The sequence below is a fragment of the Stegodyphus dumicola genome, chromosome X1 (assembly GCF_044657685.1).
Source record: "Stegodyphus dumicola isolate Sdum_Otavi_A_Nest chromosome X1, ASM4465768v1".
NCBI lineage: Eukaryota > Metazoa > Arthropoda > Arachnida > Araneae > Eresidae > Stegodyphus > Stegodyphus dumicola.
This window is the reverse complement of record NC_140780.1, coordinates 184,027,531-184,049,877: the sequence shown is the minus strand read 5'-3', so window position 1 is coordinate 184,049,877 and position 22,347 is coordinate 184,027,531. Positions and strand designations below refer to the sequence as shown.

Genomic DNA, 22,347 nt, shown 5'->3' with positions numbered 1-22,347 from the left:
TAAATACTTTCCTTACAAAACTTCATGAAGATACTGATGGCAAACTAATTGGAATTATATCAATTTAGACGTCTGATTCTTACTTTTCATTTCCATCATTATCAACTGACATTGAAATGTAAAGTTACACAGAATCATTACATAACCCACCTGATACATTATTTAACTTTTTCAGTGCTCTACAAACAGGCGTTTTAATTCGGAGTTTCTTTCCCTTGTGCTTCACTGTAGTTACACTGCAAAATACACATTAGAGTACATAAATGCAAATTCTAAAATGACTTCATTAAACAGCTAAAAAATGCAAAACAAATTTACAAAAGCCATAAATAAGTGATTCAAAAAACATATTAAATCACAATATTTTAGAAAATCACATCATACATTTCAACATTATTTCAATGATAATACTGCCACAGGACAGGAAACAGTGGGCAAGACACCAGTATTTCACCACTAATTATACAAGTACAGTCCCACGCAACTAACTATACAACTTTTGCCCAATTTTGATGAACAGCCCTGTGGGAAATGAAAACAATGGTCTCTCAGCTTTCTTCCCCTACCTTCAAATCTCTTTAGAATGCTTTTGGCCCATCAGCATTTTAAATACCCCCATACCTCACATATTTACAAATGTTCAGGTCTTTTCTACGATTCGAGCCACAGTTCAGTGACACAGTATTGCTACACACTATACCAGTATTGTTAATACTACACTGACCGTGGGAAAATAATAATGCCACAACAGCATAACATTCATAAAAGTGCAAAACAAATTACAAAAATTTCAAATAAAATAAAAACACAACTGCTGCCCTAGACACAGCAATGTCCCATGGATTCCAACTGCAAATACTACTAGCCCTGGATTTAAACAGCAGACAAGTATTTGCAGAATAGGGGCACTTAACAATCTATTAAAATAAAATTCCTCTAGAGCTGTTGGTGGCAAAGAAGGAGAAACAAAAGACACTTAAATTCCAGCTCTTGGTCAGCTCTTAATCAAACATCTAAAAAATTTAAGCACATAGCCCTGATGTATTTGGTGATCTGAAAAGTTCTGATATATTTCAGATTGAAGTGCATCTTATTCTAATTATTTTGTTATTGCTAATATGGAGTGACCTTATCCAAAATGGATGTTTAAATATAGTTTTTTCTGCTTCTGCCGCATAATTCTAGCATAATTTAACATAATTTTTGTTTTAGTGCAATGCAAACAACAGATAACTCAAAACTTTCTTTACATCATATTACATTTTATTTTAAAAACAATAAACAATAGTAGTTGATTTGATTGTAAATTTTGTGGTATATATGGAAAAAAAGGTCTTTTCTGATGACACGATTCAAAGGTCATTTGAGAGGTCTGTTTAAGCATACAAATTTCAGCATCAAAGATGATGCCCACTCAGGGTGAACGTCTTTCGCAAACAAGGACCTGCTAAAAGAAGCTATTGCTGAAAATCCAAGTTATACAATTCAGGAATTATCAGAGAGAATAAATATTCCAAAAAGTGAAGTATGCAATCCATATGAAGAAGACTGAGCACATAAGCTGCTATGACGTAGGCATTCAAACTGACCTTTTTCCAATACTATATTTCTTTAATACAGCAGAATACCACTTGCTCAAGGTTTCACATGCGACTCCTTGCTGTAGGGGGAGACTAAGCTTCTTTTTTTGAAACAGCTCATTATTGGACATTAATTTTTAATGGTGCATGGTGAAAGCACAAAGGAATTTCATACTATGAATTGTTGCCACTAAATCAGACAATAAATTTAGAAAAATACTCTTAACAAATGACAGTTTTAAAAGCAGAAATCAATGCCGAAGGCCCAGAACTGAGCAGCCTTCGAGGTGTTTTTTTTCCATCATAAGAATATTTGCCCCCCCTTTTCAATGAACATACTAAAAGAACCTAATTGAGTATGGCAGAGATATTTTGTGTTGACCCCCCTCATATTTATAAGACCTTGCCCTCTCGATTTTCATCTCTTCAGGCCACTTCAAATTCTCTGAATTGCCTGCATAGTTCACTTATTTGAAGAATGTTAAACAGCACATCAATATCTTGTTTACAAATAAGCTTCATGACTTTTTACAAAAGAGGAATTGAAAGTTGACAAAGAGTCCGAATAGAATGAAGCTTATATTATTCAACACAAATTTTGTTTTTGTACTGCTTCATTTGTATTTACTATTAAATGATGACTTTTTAAAAAAAGAGGTATCATGACTTTTTTTAAAAAGAGGAATTTTCCAGCTGCCTGAAAGTTGACAAAAAGTCAGAATAAAATGAAGCTTATATTATTCAATGCAAATTTTGTTTTTGTACTACTTCATTTGTATTTATTATTAAAAAAAACAATGTATTTTCAGTATGTAGTAAAACAATGTATTTTTCATGTATTTAAAAACTTCTGCAAAGAGGTAAATCCTAGAACATATCTTTTCAAAGTATGATTATGTACTTTGGCTGAAAATGATGGCATAAAACAATTCAAATAAAAAATTTTAGGGAAAAAAAAAAAAAAAAAGCTCTAATTGAAAAAAGGATTACTATAGCAGATGTTGATTTTTAAGCTACACATAAGAAGTAATTCTGGCTGATCGGGAAAGCTAAATATAGTATGTCTTCATTAACACAGCAGGCAATCAGTTTAAAGAAGTAATTAGGAGAAAGCAGTAACATTACAAAAGATGCAATGAAAATCAGTACAGTGCATGCATTAAATTTCCAGAAACAAAAACAGATTAATGAACAGAAAAAGCACAGTTTATTTAACACATCTCTGCCACTTGTAAGCCTTAGGTTGGCAAAAGACTAATTTTTCCGAGACAAAATATCCTGCTTGTACCTAAAAAAATTTTTAGAGTCCACCCATTCAACATTCTGTGGGCCATCACTTTGTCATTTAAATAGGCAGTGCTTCAATAAAACAGGTTCGACCAAAATTTGCCCATCCCCCCAGTCCTTGTACTTGTGAGATATTGTTTTCAGAGATATTTCACTGCACTGGATTTCAAAGGAGCAGAATTTTCTTATCTTAAGGTTAGCAAAAACAATCCTCCAAAGGCACCGCAAATAAATGAGGCACCCTTCTTGGATACCTGCTGACAGGAAGTGCAACTTCTGTATCCCATTTTTTAAGGTTTCCGCATTCAAAATCTTCCATTCAGGATGGATACCTTATGCTTGCAGAGAGTTATAAAAAAAGGTTTATGAAGTGATTTTTAGCAATGCTGTTTGTCCATTCACAATTGTTAAATGGAAAACAACTGATAACTGCAGGCTGAAGAAAAAGTAAAGAAAGCACTGGTCATGCTCGTAATCACGAAATGGTAGATCAATTAAAATACAAATGAAATTTTCAAAGACAGTTGAAAAATACTGTTTCAGAACTTGCAAAACTATACACAAATTTTTATGATGGTAAGAGTTGAACCTGAAGAATATAATTTCCAAATCAAAAGGAAAAATGCACATTTCATATTTGCAATTTTACAATTTTATATTATAGCCATTATTGATATAGACTTTAAGAAAAAATAATATTAAGCAGTATAAAAATAACATAAAATGAAAATAAGAACAAGAATAAATTATGCCAAAAAAATAACGAGTTCATAGCTCAAAGACCTTTTGCATGATTCAATTTCCTGAGTTAGTTCATAAATTAAAATACAATGGTGGATTGTATAAGATGCTTTCTTTTGATGATATATTGTAATCAGGAAGTTAAACCTTGATAGGCATGTCAAGAACTTATCAGTTCAGACTTTTATTCTAAATGCCATACTGTTTATGATTTATGTGCTACACTTTTCTTCTCTTTGAACATGAACAAGGGGGAAACCCAAGCATTAGCTGAATTAAGAACAAAATGTGTCACAATTATTAAACCATACAGGATAATAATTAACACACTCTCTATAACTAAACATCTAGTTTCTACTTGCTAGAGCATAAACAATATATTTGCATTTAAAAGTAATTAAAATTCTCAAAAAAAGTGCCCAGCAATGATGAAGTTGATTAAAATGCAGATTACCTCTGTACTTAAACTCACATTCAATTCTCAAAAAGCAGAATGGCTGCATGAAGTTCTGTTATTTAAGGAGAAATGAGCCAATATTCCTTTGGAAATTCTTTATGAAGGCCTCCCTCCTTTAGGTAGATACTTCACAGATGTCTTGTCTTAATAAACTAAATCAACCATCCAATTTTAAACTAAATCAACCATCCAATTTTAAACAGCAATAAATTTTTAACACTTCAATCTAAAACCCCGAATTACAATCTAAACCACCAAGGAATTTTAACATTCAACAAATAAAAATATTACCTATCTCAACCAACAGATAAAACAACGAAATCTTTATTATGAAATGAAATTAAAACTCAAAAACAATTCTGATTCAGAAACCTCCAACATTTGTTTCTATGTTTTTTTTTAAACATAAAATGGTATAAATAAATAGTACAAAGTATTAAACACATTAAAGAACATTAACTGTTTGAAAAAGATTGCATTCCAATATATATGTTAAAAATTTTATCAGTACTATGAAGTTTTACTTTTACGACACAACTAGGCATCACAGTATATGTACAAGATAATGCATACAAGATGCAGAATTATTAATTTTGATATTGATGATATTTAAATATTAAAAAATTACAATTATACTGATTTATTTCATAATAATTATAAAAACTATTTTAAGCATTTAGTGATATCAATTTTTAATTCAATTAATTTATACATAATGCAATAAATTTCCAATACATATTAAAAAACATGCAGTCATTAGAAACACATCATTATACTCTATTAATGCATTTTATAATTTCACTTTTTACAAGGGAAAAGAATTATAAAGCATAGAATCAGTCAGGATAAGTGTGAAGCGAGTGCTAAGAGAGGTGCCAAATCAGCTGAAACATTTTAGAACAATTCAGGAGTCAAACAACAAAAATCAGCGTTATATTCACAAAATTGTTGTTTGACTCCTGAATTAGTATTTATTTGGCGTGTTATTGTGTCTTAATTTTAGAACAGTTAATTTTAGAAATTAAAATAAATTTTGATTGTAAACTGTTAGTTTTGAAACATACTGAGAAGCACTCTTTTGAGGCAGAACTCAGCACTTGTGCATTAGAAAAAAAAAAAAAAAAAAAAAAACTTAACTGTTAATAATTAAATATTTAAAGTGGTCCAGTAGATTAATCATGTATTTCATACAATTTTTAGATTACTGTTATTTTAAACTAAGTTCATATTTTTAAAAGACATCAAATAATGGATTGAAATTAACAGCTTTTTAGGCAAATCATTTTAAAATTTTACATGTATATTCATGGAACTTAATATTACAAGAAATAGAAAAGATATAGAAAACCTTGAGATAAAAAATTTTAAAGCTAAAAAATATTCCACACTAAGCAGAGGAAACCTTCATGGGTATCTTCATGGAACTTAATATTACAAGAAAAAGAAAAGGTATAGAAAACCTTGAGATCAAAAATTTTAAAGCTAAAAAATATTCCACACTAAACAGAGAGCCTATATCGAATCCCAACAAATGGGTTGGCTGCATGAATGGTTTTCCACATGTGTAATGTAAATACGAGCCAGCTTGCACAAGAAAATCCTTCATAAATGAACCTTCTCCTTAGACAGATAGTCTTCAAATGTTATGGCCACACAATAAAACTAACATAACCAAAGACATATCTCTTTCTTTCTTTACGAAAGATGAGAAAAACTTGAAATGTAAAAATTTAGTTTTAAACATATGAACAGAACAGGAATAAAAAAGAACTGTGAAGAATCAGCTAATAAAAGAATTAATTTTGTCTTTTTTTTTTTTTTTTTTTACCAGTAAACATGAATGAGATTTTACATTTCACAACTAAAATAGATATACCAAAATTAAATGAGAAAATTTCCAAATTCCAGTTTCTAACTGGTGAAAATGTAAAATAATTGGATTAAGTATTATGTACATGAGCATCTTAGCATTATATGTCTAAATGCTATAAATGCTTCAGATATTCCATCAGAAATATCCAGTTTTAAAAAACATGCCATTTCAACAATTCTGGTAGCTAAAGCAGAATCAAATCTTTTAATGATGATTTACAAATGCAGTTTAGTTTAATCATACCTGAATTCAGAAACTGTTTTAACGGGTGAAAGAAGCATCAGAAAATTTAAAATAAATAGGGGGAAAAAAGGAAAAAAAAAAAAAAAAACTGAAAGGATTCATGCTTTAATGTTGCACTAGAGAGTTTATTAAAACTTTTCATGCTCTTGTTGTGCTCGCATTTTACCAGTCAGTTTTTGGACTCTCCTGTAAACACAACTTTTTTGTCTTTTAAACTTTACTATTAAACATCACTTTCTTCATATGTATGCTACATACAATTCACCACCAAAATCACCAGATTTTTATGCCATTATTTTTTTGTCTTTTTTCAACTCATCCTATTGATGTTTGGTTTTCTCAGTAAGATTTTTTAAATAACTTTAAAATAACATTATTACTAATTTTTTTTTGTCATTCTAGTTTCACATCAAATTATAGTATTGTGTTAAACGTCACTTTCTTCACATATATGCCATCTTAAATTCAACAGCAAAATTAAAAAATATTTGAAAACAGCATATCTTTAGAATCTGAAATAAAGTAATACGCGTTGTCATACATTTTTTACATTCGTTTTATTAGTCTTTAAAAAAACACATGGTTTTAAATGTTTGGTGGCAACATTTTATTTGTGACGCCATACATTTTTTATATTCTCTATAGTTATTTCTTTAAAATTACCAAAACACAATAAAATCTGATGCCAGCATCCTTTTATTTGAAAAGTGATGGACAAGCCTTTAAAATTTAATTTGTTGGTTACTAAAACTCAGAAATCTGAACCTGATGAAACACTGTTACTTTGCAATGTGAGCAAAAGGTAGACAAACACTAAGCAGAGTTTTGCCGAGTTTTCACCTTACAATCAATAATACTTGCCAGATCAAAAGCTGTTAATAGCTTATCAGTTGTGCTTGTTTCAAAGCACTCAAATTTCAGACACAAAATAAATATTATACTGAACTTGAGAATTTCAAATATAACTTTAAAAAAGCACTATATTTAAAAAAGCACTTTTGCTTTCAATGGACAACAAAATTGCAAATTCAAAAGCAATAAATGTTGTGCTATATAATGTTTGCAAATAGCGGAGATGATTTTCCACTTCTTAAACGAGGATATGGACAATAGTCCCACTGACCATTCAAGCAATAATGATAATAATATAGGAGTGGCCTTGATATGAGAATACTTTTTAAGCCTGAACATACTGAGAAGCACTCTTTTGAGGCAAAAGGATTAGGGATTATTCAATTATGGCAAAGCACACGAGGGCTATCTGCCTAAAGGAAGGGATGCCTTGGTGGAGGACTTTCTACGTGAAACTGGCTCGTATACACATTACATATCAGAAAAACCACAAAAACGCTCATGCAGCCAGCCCGGTCGTGGGATTCAAACCTCGTACCGCATTACCAGCTTTCAGCGTATTTACCGCTCAGTCGCTGATGGGCTCTTTTGAGGCAGAACTCAGCACTTGTGAAAGAAGCTGAAGAAAAGAAGAAATTCAGCCTAAACAGACTTGGAAGACATGTTACTCCCCGAATCAGCAATCCTGCCATTGAAGGAATTTCAAACTGCATGAAGACCATCAAGCAGCAGCCGGAAGACCTCCAGAATGAGTATACAGTTTTATTTATTCAGGCTTTACTATCTCTACCTCTGAATTTTTCACTATTCCATCCCAAACCCTAAATTTAATATTTAACAAAAACTTCAGACTCAGCAGATATTCCCCACAAGATAGTAAGAACCAGACAGACATATTTTTAGTGTCCTCAACAACTGCTAAAGTCCCTAAACATGATATTACACCTAAAATTGTCAAAACTGCAAATTATTTTGATCTCTTCATTAAAGAATCTAACTTGTATGTGGATGACCTTCCTGAAATTCCACCTAATCCTCAATGACCAATAATACATAATGTTATGAGTAAAATTTCTTTAATTACCTTTATTTAATACAGGCATATACAAATACAGCTAATTTGATTGTATATAATTGCATGCACTTACAGCTTTGCCTCAAGTGAAAAAAAAATCTAGGCATGGCTTGGCATAGAATAACTTATCTGATTTTATGTTGATTGACTTTTTACACAACAGATATGAAAATCTATTGTAGATTTTGTAGTAATCTACAGTAAATCTAACAGTAGATTTTGTAGATTTTTACAAAAAGAAAATGGGACAAAACATACTCAGATAAAAAAAATTGATGAACTTACCCACTGAATACCAATTCATTCAGCTTCTGACGATTCTTCTCATTCAAACCTATTAAAAATGTTAAAACTTCTTAAAATTAAGAAAAAATTTCCTTAAATTTGATAATAAAAACAAATACCTACTTTAAAAATTTGCTTATGTATCAACAGCACAAATAAACTTAATCCTTTAACTAAAGGAAAGTTAAGAAGAGTATCATTTTACACTAGTAACATATTTTAAAGATAATACACATAATCAATCTTAAATATAAGGTATGCACATGTAAATATAAGTTAAACATTGCATAAATTCTTCATAGCAGCATTCAGTGCTTCGAAACAACAAAAATGTCCTATTATTCCCACCCTTTTTCTTCTTTTTTCTGTGAGAAAATTATTAATGAAAATTTATAACAACAAATCTATTAAAATGTTTTTAAAAATTATTATAAACATCAAAACAGCTTGAAAGTTTAATGTTCTGAAATAACTATCCATAATAGTATGCATGTGAAAATATTAATTTTACATATCAAATATGCAATTTACAGTGCTTGAAAAGTATCAGCATTTATATGGCTAAAGTCATTTTGAATTCACTGGGAAACAACAAAACTTCCCATGTTGAAATGCATTCCTTTTGTGACTGGTTACCAGTACCAATATTTAAAAAGAAAATCCTACACTAGTATTTAAAATTTAAGGACAAGATGGTTTTTTTAATGTAACATCATGCAGAAGTATTTCGAATTGACCTAATTCACACTACAAGACCTGTAAAATGTGAAAATACGGAAGAAGTGAGTTAATCCATGCATACAAGGAATCAAAAAGATAAAAAGGCAGTTTATTGAAAAAGTAGCTCTGAGCACATTTGGAGAGAAGACAAACATCCATTTAACAGGCACCTTGAAATAATAATCCAGTCTTTAGAAGGGAACACCATCACCCCTGACAGCGATCCAGGAATTACACCATCTATCCATGCTGAGGACAAGGTTGTCTAGCAGATGTTGAGGCATTGCATCTCATTTCTCTAGTACTGAAAATTTGAGCTGCAGAAGTGTTGTTGGTAGCTGCTTACACGCTGCCAAATATCCCACAAGAAGGTCCCACAACAGTTCTATGGGATTTAGGTCAATCCATTTGTTGAAAATCTTCACTCTGCAACAGCTACTATACGATGAATTGTTGTCATCCATGAAGAGGATGTCTGGACCAAAGTACCTATAAACAGACACATATGAGGCAAGAGAACCTTGATATAACAGCTGACACCAATGACTAAACCTCTTTCGGAGATGTGAAGGTCAGTATGGCTACCAAGAATGATAACACCCCAAACAAGAACTCCGGCACCTTCAAAATGGTTTCTTTTGATCATGTCAGAGAAGTGATTGTGTGTTTCCTTCTTCCTCCAGATGGATATATGTCTAGAATTGCTTGTCAGACTAAAGTGGATCTCATCTGTAAAACAGCACTCAACCCATTTCTCTTGTTCCTAGAACCACAGTAACTGGCATCTCTGATGAACAAATGTTAGCGACACACACCACACTGACTGTCTTGCATATAGCCCAGATTTGTGTAGTCTGCTGAACATGGTAAAATGTAATATTGGAAATTCAGTAGTCTGTTACCTGTGCCTTGCAATATCTTCCACTGTTTGCTGCTTGTCTCTTCTCACCAGTAGGATAACTTACAAGTCTTCCACCACTGTTCTTCCTCATGTAAAACCACTGCTGAAAACACTAACAGCTGTTCCTGCTATTTGAAATGCTTTCCAGGCTCATGAAATGATGCTGTAAGTGGTCTCATACTCTTCCACCACACTTTGACTGTCTTTGAACATCCCAATGACATGACCTCAAGGAAAGTCATCCAAATGATGTCTCCTGGATTGCTTGTTTGTCACATTACAGAGTAGAAGAAACTTAATGTCATTGAAATCATCGTACACTTCCATGTTTAATATATATCTTCTGACTATCCTCCCTATAAGTCTCAAACTGCCCTACTAGACTGGTTCCAAGTGTATCTTCTGAATGGTTGTTAGATCCATTCTGTTGACATGTTCCACTTTTATGCTAATTTCTCTGCCTCATCCTTAATTTTTGCACATCAGTGTAGTAAACATAAACTAATACTTGAATGATGAGACATGTCAGTTGACATTCTAAATAAATATTACTGTTATCTAATTGGGAATGTAATGGGGAATGCCAACTCTTATACACAACTTTAATTATATGGTCATTATAAAACATTTCTCAGATTTTATATTTTCATTATATGACATCTTAAAATGCTACTCTTAAGCTAACCTTGAAGTCAAAGTTTTACTGTTTAACCTTGAAGTCAAAGTTACATATCAAATATGCAATTTACAGTGCTTGAAAAGTATCAGCATTTATATGGCTAAAGTCATTTTGAATTCACTGGGAAACAACAAAACTTCCCATGTTGAAATGCATTCCTTTTGTGACTGGTTACCAGTACCAATATTTAAAAAGAAAATCCTACACTAGTATTTAAACTAGTATTAAGTATATGTATGTGTGCATATGTAATTGGAATATATCTAGATATAATATTTTCAACTCACATCCTCCTATTTTCTTCCGCAGCTCAGCATAATTGATCAGTCCATAAAGCTCTTGAGTTTGCTTTCTTACAACTAAAAAAAAAAAAAAAAAAAAAAAAAAAAGAAAGAAAGAAAGAAATGCATTACTTTTTCCAGTACAAAAGGTTTCAAATTGCTGTATTAGATTCATGGTGATAGCCTTCTTAAAAAAAAAAAAATATTGAAAAATATTATTATAAATATATCAGAATAAAGTCAGCTAATCTAAATTCACGCTGAAGTCACATTTAAAATATATCTAGATAAATTAAATCAAATAGAATGGAATTGTACTGTATTAAAACTTAACAGCAAAAATTAAAATACTCACACTGAATAATGATTTAATATCTCATGGAAAACTTATGAGACATGCTAATGTAGCCTGCAAATCATTTCAGAAAATACATGATTTCTATTTATTGTTCAATACACTATGTTACATCTCTTAAAAAGTACACTCCTTTCTGACTGCAGTGCACTTATGTCAATGATTTTTGCCAAATCTCTAAACATGTTCTAAATTCATTTTCATGAAATCGCTTCAAGATTCACAGCTAATTTATTTTAACTGCATCAATAAACTTCACTTAGCTTTTGAGCTGATTCATTATGAAAAGTGTGCATCCAAACTTTATCACTAGTAAAAAGATTTCAACATTTTAGGAGCAACTCAAAAAAAAGACTTCAAAATTACTTCACAGGATCCAAATGACACAGGAACGTTTTCATTAGTATTCCTAACTGTTAAACAATGACTGTTCACCACTAAATTACTGACCTTATCAGTGTGTTTCTAATTAATTGATTACTCAGTTACATTCACCATTTTGGAAAATCATCCCCCCCCAAAAAAATTTTTTTTAGTCATTAATAAATTTATTTGAAAATACGATGGAATGAATGACACTTGCAAAAACTTTTGAAAAAGCTTTCCAAGCAATCTTGATTGAACTATTTGCCAATAATTTTTTTATCATATTATAATTTAATATTATGAATTTAACAAACATTCTCTATTCGTAAAAAACAAATTATTCTGAGAGCATATGTAAATCAAGTGCAAGTATCAAACTCTATGAATATAATAATATATAATTAATATATAATATATAATTCCAATAATTTTTTAATCCTAAAAATTTATAAAAATGCATAAGTAAATAATTGTTGAGCAGGCAGGAGACAGACTTATCAAGGGGAAGGTGCCTCAAAACCTAACTTTTCAATTATTCAATTCGTGTTAAGCATTAGACAAAAAATCAGTAAACCTTACAATAAAATAAAAATAATATAAAAACCTTCACAAAACCAACCACTTTTTAAATTTAAGTCCTAAATTACACTCCACTATTACGGAGTAAAAGATTGGATCTGATGCAGAAAGGAATGAATTCTGGCCCTGAAGGTAGTCTTTGTTAATTTTATTTAAACCTTAATGACTCGGCAAAAATGCCTTTATTAAAATTCATAAATCAGACTTGGGAAAATGGATTACCAGGCTGTTGAAGGAAGGCTGTGAATACAATTAAAGCAAACATAGTCATCATCTCATTTTTCTCATGGATACTGTATATGAATCAAAGGAAAAATTTACAGAGAATATATTGTAATATATACCACATAAAATGGGGGTAATATTAGAAACACAAGGAGGTTGCAATGATACAGAGGAACTACTGAGCAAATATTCTGATGGGGTCAGGTGGAGGAAACTTGGGAGACAACCTTGCCTAGTGGAGCTTATAAAGAAGAAACAAATTATATGCAAAAACTTATACTTACATTCACTTATTTCTAAAAATTTGGATATTTTGTGCCATGTTCTGTAATAGAAATGGCGAACTTGATCTTTGTTTTTAATCATATTTGCTGCAATACCCTTCTTCTTGCTTCGTTGTGCAATGTAGCTTTGTATACTCTCAAAATCCTTTCCATACTTAAAAAAAAAAAAAAGAAAAGAAAGAAAGAAAGAAATAGTAAATTTTTTTTTTACAAAATTAATAAACAATATATTTTATGCATCAAATAAAAGGCAACTCTTCCAAACAAAGAATATCTACACATATCTGAAGAAAACTTATTAACTCACTAACAAATATCCAGGTGAGTGCGGGGGTATTGGAGCATTTTACATTAAAAATAATTGAAACAAATAATGATATAGAAATCACTTGCATATGCATGCAACTTTAAAACTTTTTTTAATTACTTCAATTAAATGTATATGCCTTTAAAATACACAGAAAATTTATTTACACTAGGAATTTATCATTTTAGCAGAATTCAATTCAAAGCCATTTTATTTCATTTATTCATTTATCTATTTTTTGTACGTGTGTCACATACTTTCCCAGAAAAGGAAATTTTTCAAACAGAAATGAATTTAAGATCCTGTAGATTACTTTGCTCTGTGCAATCACAAGATCATAGGAAAAAATTAGAAGTTTAACCCAGGAACAAAGCATGAAATGTCAAAGCTTAACTTTTTGAAATCTTTAGTGAATGACCCTTCTATGCACATAATTATATCTAAGGAAAAATGTAACAACTATGATTACAGGATTTTAAATGAATAACTGAAAAGCAAAATCATGCATCTTATTTGCAAGTTGCACATCACTACAATTATAAGAAGCCATGGATAACTTGCTTATTCTTGTCCAGTCTTTCTTATCTTATCTAATCATTATTTCTTATCTTATTCATTTGCAGTTTTGCAGCTGAGGATGGTGGTTCGGTAAAACCATCGAAACTAGTCCTGTGAAAATTTTGTAAAAATAACACTGATTTTTGTTGTTTGACTTCTGAACCAGATCTGATGTTCAACGTTTTATTGATATAGCATACTTAAATAAATTGAAGCTAAATTTATGAATCATGTACAGTAATAAGACATTACCCACATAAGATAAAGTGATATTAACATATACTGAACACTGCATTGCATATTTACAGCACAATTTCCATGTATTTGTCTTATATGTTCTGACGTTAAGTAGAATAGATAAGGGATCCTAACAACAGAGATGATATTCAAACATTTTAGCCCAATGTTTTTCTAGATAGAAAAAAATTAACATCTTAATATCTTAATTATTTAGAATGACATCAGGCATAAGTGAGCCACCAGAGAAGCACCAGGGACAATATTTCAAAGGCACAATTGTCTTGGTAATTAGAACATGAGGTAAAATATATACCGTAACTTTTAACATTTTAAATAAAGAATAATTTTGTTTTGTACTTCCTTTCTGAAACAGTGTAATTGCCATCAAATTTAGCAGAAATCACAATATAGTACAATATGTTAAGTTTTAAGAAAAAATTAAATTGCCCAGAACATGTAAAGCATGACAAAATCAATTTTAAAATACTAAAACTGATAAGTTAACTTTCTACCAAATTCATTCAGCTTACAGATTAAATATTTATGTATTATTCCTAACCACTACCATAATAATAATTATAATAATATTGTTATTACAACTATAAGATCTGTCTAATAAATTCCAGGACTGGGTGTGCTTAAAAAAAAACAGAAAAATGGCAACATATGATGCTGCCTGCATGCAAATCTGTAGTTATCTGACTAACAAAAAGTGCAAAACAAAGTTGTGGGCATTTTCACTCCTAGTTCATGCTCTGGTAGGCAGAGTATAAGTACACTTTTGAGAAATGTCAAGAATTGATCACTGGAACAAGAGTACTTTTAAAGTTATACTTAATGTTCAGAAGATGGGCAACTAAAATACACAAAATGTTCAAAAAGGTGCATGGTGATAGTGCCTACCGAAATAATCTTACACATTTGAGGGGTAATTACAGTTTCCTGATGGAAGAAAAAGCATAGAAAAAGACCTGCATGTCAGATGGTTAACTGGCATATGAATACGGTGGTTCTTTTCCCATCATGACAGTGCTCAACGCTGCATTTCGATGAAAACTTATTCAGTATGGCTGGGATATTTTGTTTGACCCTTTATACTGACTGACTAGACCTTGCCCTCTCGCATTTTCACTTCTTCAGGCCACTTCAAAATTCTCTTAATAGCCTTCAGTCAGTGGCATAGCGAGAGGGGGGCAAGGAGGTCTATTATACCTCAGGCGCCGCTCACAGAGGTGTGCCGAATGGTCCCCAACGCAAACAAGATTTTCAGGAAAATTTTAATTTTTATTTTGATTGATTTCTGGGAAATAAATTTTAAATTAATACAGTACAAAGTACGAAATCTGGACTTGTAGGGACTATTATTAATTCGGCAGCCAACGTACAGTGATAAACTAATAAGTGATATAAAAAAAATAAATATTATGGACTTTTATTTGATTCGACTCCTGATATGGTTTATCGAGAACAAATGTTGAAATCTAAATATGTAGGTATTCAATTTCCCAGCAGAAATGTTTATATCAAAGAATCTTTTTTGGGATTTATCGAAATAAATGCTAAAGATGCAGCCTCAATTGAAAATACAATTTTAGAAAAATTAAACTTTGATCAGATTTCATTGAAAAACTGTAGATCACAATGTTAACACTGGCGTGACAGTTCACATATCTGGCGTTCAACAAAGAATTATGGGAGGGGGAGAATGAAGCATTATTTGTAAGCTGTGATAACCACTCACTAAATTTAGTAGGAGAGTTAAGCAAAATCTAGTTGTTGTAACATGCTTTGGAATTATTGGAAACATATATCTCCTTTCCTCACGTTCAACAATACGATGGGAATTAAGAAATGTTTTAAAGAAGACTGCTAACATGAATTTGAAACAAGATGGAGTGCCAGAGCAAAAGTGGTTAGTGTTATAGTCAATAGCTGAAAGAATTAATAGAGCTATTATAAAAAATAAACAGAGGACAGTTCTACCACAAACCAGAAGTGAAGCCACAATTTTATTGCAAAATACAGTGAATTTTAATTTCATAACTCCATTTCTGCCATGAATTATTGAGGAAAACTGATCATGTACAGCTCAGATTACAAGATTCTAAAATAAATTTTAGAGAGGCACTGTATGATCTGGTATCATTAGAAACTGAACTTCTAGAAATTAAAATTAATTTTGGCATATCTACAATAAACGATGGGACAAAATCGCTTAACCATCTGAGTCTTATGACCGGATAAAGCCGGTCATAAGAAGTTTTGCAACTTTGCATATATGTATTAGCTTATAACTTAAAATATTTTGCTTTCTTACTTTCTTTAATAATGTAAATATCATCTTAATTAATATAAGTTTATGAAATTACAGACTAAAATAAGTAATTATACAAACTCAATTAATACATGCTGTTTAAATACCAGTTTTCATCATGGATCTAAAATCCTGTGCTGCTCAGAGGGTTAAGTGAGCTAGCATTTTTAAATGTGGAAAATTTTAAATGATCAACTTATTTGATAAATTTATAAATAAAATTTAAAAATTTATAAAATAATATTACTTTATAAAATTTAATAAATTTATAATGTAATTAATAAATTTGCTTCATGAAAGGCAAGAAAAATATATACATAAGTTATTAATTGTATTAATGTAATATAATATTATTATTAATAGATACACATTCATATATATGTAGTATCTGTAAGGGCGACACAACCACCAGAGGGCCTCACCGATGCGCCAGGAGCGAGAGCAAGGTGAAAAATGACTATGACATAGACAGACAGACTTTCTTCTGCTATCCCACGCGAAGGTGGTGAGATGTCTACACATGAAGGTGTCGAATAAGGAACTGTAGTTTTCCACGCAAAGGTGGTAAATTGACTGTATAACACATCAGCAAGTCTGAATAGGCACTAATCGGTTAAGTGATAAGACTGGCAAAAGCTATAGGGAATCCTGTTTGGATCAAACGGCATTTGTGATTAATCTAATCTATACCTTCTTCTGTTTGTCTTTATTAAATGTTCTGTGGTGTGGAAAACACGTTGGAATTGTTATTTAGCATCTTCAACTCCCCCACTACATATATATATACTTATATATAACATATAAACTTTTTTATGGCTTAAAAAGTGTATGTTTTAAAAAAAATTATATAAATATGTAAAATAAATAATATCTTTTTAAATAATTTCAGTTGAGTGTATGTCTGATTTTTCCACTGACACAGATACATTTCTGTATCCATGGTCTTGATTTTTCAACTAGACCTTTTTTGTCTCAAATTTAAAGTTTAAGATAAGCCTGTTATCCTGAAAAATTGTTTATAATTTAGCCCGAAAAACTGTATCGCATTTTGTAGAAGTATAGTTAGGTAGTGACTATTCATAATATATTATGGAATATTTTAAGGCAGATAACTGCATTTTATTATTATTTGTATTATATTTTTATTACGAAGGTTGCTACTTATATTTCTGGCCTTGGCAACAGTAAGTGTTGCTAGACAACCGCACACAATTCTAACCGAAAGTTTGATATTTTTTAACTGTAACTTCTTCAGAATGTTTTGCCATTTTAATGTGATTTGTGTTTTTTTACAGTAAACTGAAAGAAAAATTCATTTCTGGCAAAAAAAATGGAGCTGGCTCATGAACATTTTCGTGCGATTAATTTTCCTAATTTTTGACGTGGATTATCAAGACATGAATGCTTCGATGAACTTAATTCTTTATACAGCGATAAAGCACCATCCTGCAGAAACTGTAAAAAACTGGTATAAGGAATTCAATTGTGGTCGATGTCTGCTCCAGAATGAGTTCTGTGAAGATCATCCAAAATCGTTTATTGTACCAGAAAATATTGATGCTGTGCATGAACTGATAAAGCAAGTTCATCATGTGACATACCGTGAGATTGAGGCATCTTTGGACATTAGTATGACAAGCATCAATAAGATATTACATGAACATTCAGCAGTAAAAAAGATTTGTTCACATTGAATCCCGCATAATAATATGGCAAATGCTCAAAAGAAGGCTTGTGCCGGCTGGTGCAAGGAAATGTTGGAAAATACGTTCAAGGTGCATGAAAGGCTACACATAACATCTGTACAGGTGACAAATCATGTATCTATGCATATAAGCCTGAAAAAAACAGCAGTCAACTGTATGGGTAACCTAAGATGAGCCAAATCCAACAAAAGTTGTTCACGGAAGAAGCACATTGAAGCAAATGGTTGCCTGTTTCTTTGGCATTACCGGTCACATGAGAACAGTCGCATTAGAGAAACGCCGGATGGTCAATACTGAATGGCACATGACCATTTGTTTGTCAGAAGTCAGAGAAATTTGAAAAAAGCAGAAGACATGAATGATGACAATGTGAGCTCTCACACATTGCCTCAAACAAAGGAAGTTTTGCTGCATAAGAGTACATTCGTATGATTATATTCTGTGTATATGTTTTTCGAGGAGGCACCAAAAATTTACCATGCCCCAGGTGCCAGTTTTGCTCGCTACGCCACTGCTTGCAGTTCACGTATTTGAACACTGTCAAACAGCCCATCTATATCTTCCTTACAAATACACTCAATAATTTTTTTAAGGAAATATCTAGACAGCTAGAGTGCTGGTTAAAAAGTCATATGACAAAACTGCACTTATGTGACGGAATGAAAATTTTATGTTTTCATACTGCTTCATTTGTATTTATCCCAAAATCTGCAGAACTTTCTGGATGATCGAATATATCACTTACCTCCAGGATACAAAAAAGTAAAATTAAGTTTCTACAGTGAAAATCCAATCATTATGATAGCTGGACTAAGAACCATAGCATTAAAATACCTGGCAAGGCCACAAATGCAGGTTGTTAAGTTGTTAAATCTTTCCTTTCAGAATTCAAAAGGAATTACAGTGGCTATTAATGTCATCATACTTTCTCGTACATGGATGAAGTAGTATTATAAGAGTAGAAAATGCCTTTGGGAACCTATCTTGCAGTCGAAAGAATTTGTGAATAGGTTCAAAACTGTTACGTATCTAACACTTATACCATGGGAGTATCCAGTTTCATGAAGGGCATACCATTAAAATTCTTTTTCTGAATGGAAGTTAGAATTACATGCATTCAAGAGTTGGCTATAAAACTTGGTTATTAATGTATTCTTACATGCTACATGCCATGCACAACAACAAAATGCACATAATAAAAATTTCAAACTTTAACCAGATTTTAGGTCCAAAATACTGAAATGGCAATTTTTTTAGATAAAGTTTGCAAACATTTTATACACCAGTCATAATTCAGTTTTGCTTGATTAAAATTGCACTATAATATGATGCATGATCAGTAAATAAATTATATTAATTATTAAGTTATCCTTGCAACAGATAAAATTTGAATGCTGGCACAGTTAGTGCGAATACTGGCAAAATTAGTGATTCCATCTTTTCTCATGTTATGAATACTGCTGGTATTATTTATACATGGTATTAACATTATTTGGCAAAAGAAAATTTTTTTCCTCATGCTCTACAAAGTATTACATAAGGCTTACAAATCATAACAAACAAAACAGCTTTAAATAATTACAAATAAATCAAACAAATATTTAAAAAATAAAAGTAAAATACAATGAAAATCATTCACAATATTTAAAATAAGTCAACAAAGTCATTAAAAACAAGGTTGGCTGAAGGCAGAGAAACAAATTCATGACATTTTGGTGGCCAATTAATTTCAATTTACATATTAATGAATTTTTTACATAATTAAGCAAAGTGCAATCAAAAGGTAAGTGGAAGGCACTTAGCTGAACAACCAGATCAAAAGAGCACAAACTGGAAGGTGTCAGCTTAAGCCATTCAAAATAAACATTAAACTTTCCCTACCCAAACAAAAAATGCATAACATTAAATTGAGCAATAAATCTTTTATTTTTCAGTCATTCAGAGAGCTGGAAATATTTTTTCATATCTCCCTTATCAGAAGAGATATAATTCCACTGCTTAATCATTTTAGTTTTGAATATTTTTTAAAGTACAATTTTGGAATATTTACATAAACAATATCTTTTCTAGTTACATTCTTGGCAAGCTAATCAGGTCTCTTGTTTCTATATATCTTTTTGCAGCCATGAACAAATGTAAAAAACATTGAAATACCCTTTTCCAATAGAGAGACTGTTGTACATTAAAAATATCATTACATGCTGAGGTGGTTTTTAGTGAATCCAGTGAAGTGTACTCTAGACACCTCTAGACAGTCTAGATTGTACCTCTAGACAATCTATGGATAAGGAGCATACTGATGAATGCACTGCACTATTATCTTTTAATTCCATTGTTCTCAAGTATTGGGAAGCAGGATCAAGGCTAATGGCTTAGTGGCCAAATGTCTGACATCTGAATAAATAAATAATTTCTTTTACACAATTTCAAATTCCTAGCCATGCATCATATACACTGTATGCCCTAAGATTATGTCCCTCAATTTTATTTAGTGGCAAACTCATTATGATCCAGTCTTTCCCTACATAATCAGATAAAATCACACTGATCCCTCATTATTGAAATAGACTCAGTCATGCCTATCATTGTAAAAGTAGAGGTATAACTAGTGCTGATGTTGAACCTCACACTGATTTACACAAATTGCAGTCTACCTATGATTTAAAAAACAAAGTTAAGGTAATATTACTAAGACATTTTAACACAAAAATTTATAAGAAAGTTATATTAACATCATTTAAGTGAAAAAAATTATATTTCTGGATGTTAAAAGTATTCCTTAATATTACAGTTTAATACATTGATTTTATAACTATTAAAAATTATGATGCCATTACAGGAATGTGCTACAGACACAAACAAGGATTTGTTTACCCCCAAAATGATGAATTCTGTAGTTGTACTCAAGCACTGCTTTAATACAGTTGCTAAAGTATGCACATGCACTTAAGAACACAAAGGTCCATGGTTCAGTGCTTACCAATGGAAATTACAGTGCTCCCGAATCTAATTGCTAAATTGCGTAATCCATGATAAAAAAATTACCAAAACAGCCTCTACCATATATATAGATAGATATTATAAAAATATAATTTATACATATATATATATTGATGTAGCAATTTAACTGAACAGCTGTTCAATTAAATTGCTACACCAATGCCTCATTTTGCGTTAGAGTTAAGACAGAATCACTGAAGTTATTTTCATCACAATTTCAATGCATTATTCTTATGAACAATAAAAAAAAATAGTTTAATCTCAAAATGAGATTGCCCATACTTGTATGTCACCAAAATATTTTATTTCATGTCTCATTTGGGTTATGGCCAAGACAGAGGTACTGAAGTTACCTTCATCACAATTTCACTGCAGTGTTCAAATGCATTATTCTTGTGAACATTTTTAAAAACAATTTAATCTCAAATTTAAAATTTCTTCAGAATTCTTCAAATATCTTCTCACATTGCTATATGTTGCTTGTAAAGTGTATGGGCAAATCAGTAGAAGTCCAAAAGCAGCATTTGTATGGGCAAATGGTACATGGGCAAATGAGGGATGTTTTTAAGACATTAATAACATTTAAACTACACTGAAAACTACAGTCCGTTACTTCACATTTTCTCTTCTTAACAGTCAACTTGTAGAGCCATTAGGATTTTTGATGAGGAGAAAAATGAGCAATGCGCTTGCCAGCACTCGAACCTCAGACCTCTCGAATATGTGCCGAGTATGCTTCCAATTACACCTAGAAAGCGGGTGAAATACCTTACTTTCCCCTTTTAAAGGGCGACTGGGCATTGGGGGGTTCAATCACCAAATCTTGGTGGTGGAGAATCATAATCCATCACCTTTTTTAGTTCAAGCGCCACTGTAGAGACATTAGGATTTTGGATGCGGAGAGATGTGAAAAATGAACAATGGCATCGCTGGAACTCGAACCTCTAAAAGGCGGGAGAAATACCTTATAACCTTACTAAAAAGAGTAAATCTAAACTTATTAATTTCAGCTGAATATTGGTTTTGCCTTTCAAATTCATCCGTAGAAAATAAAATGAAAATTATCATTAAATATTTTATAAAATCATAAGTTATTACTCACCTCACCAAATAAAACATAAATAAAGTCAAAAATTTTAATCTCTTAGATACAGAAAAATATATGTACGAGTGAAGGAGGAAGAGGAAGCTCATCAAAAATGAATGTAGATGAGAGTGAAATTCCATAAAAAAGTATGATGAAATAATAATTGCCAATCTACTTTCTTGATCAAGTTTTCAAATAAAGAAATTTCCGAGATCATGAATTAAAAAAGATTTTCCTGAATTCTGAAATGTGCAGATTGCACTCTTTTTCATATTATGCAGCCATTTGCCTCAAAATTTTCAAACTTTAAGTTGAGTAATTATAGTTTTATGGAATCAAGTTTTTGAAAAGA

At 31.2% G+C, this 22,347-nt stretch overlaps 1 protein-coding gene across 2 annotated transcripts in view; it reads right to left on the bottom strand.

The window, feature by feature from the left end:
* The window catches only part of crm (cramped chromatin regulator), a 233,351-nt gene that overhangs the window by 145,558 nt on the left and 65,446 nt on the right, over positions 1-22,347 (bottom strand). For both annotated transcript variants that reach the window (XM_085808035.1, XM_085808036.1), the window contains exons 5-8: positions 12,784-12,937; positions 10,981-11,052; positions 8,394-8,442; positions 151-236 (exon numbers count right to left, since the gene is read on the bottom strand). In XM_085808035.1, the coding sequence (XP_085664161.1) occupies positions 151-236; positions 8,394-8,442; positions 10,981-11,052; positions 12,784-12,937 (361 nt within the window). The remainder of the gene's footprint in view (positions 1-150; positions 237-8,393; positions 8,443-10,980; positions 11,053-12,783; positions 12,938-22,347) is intronic.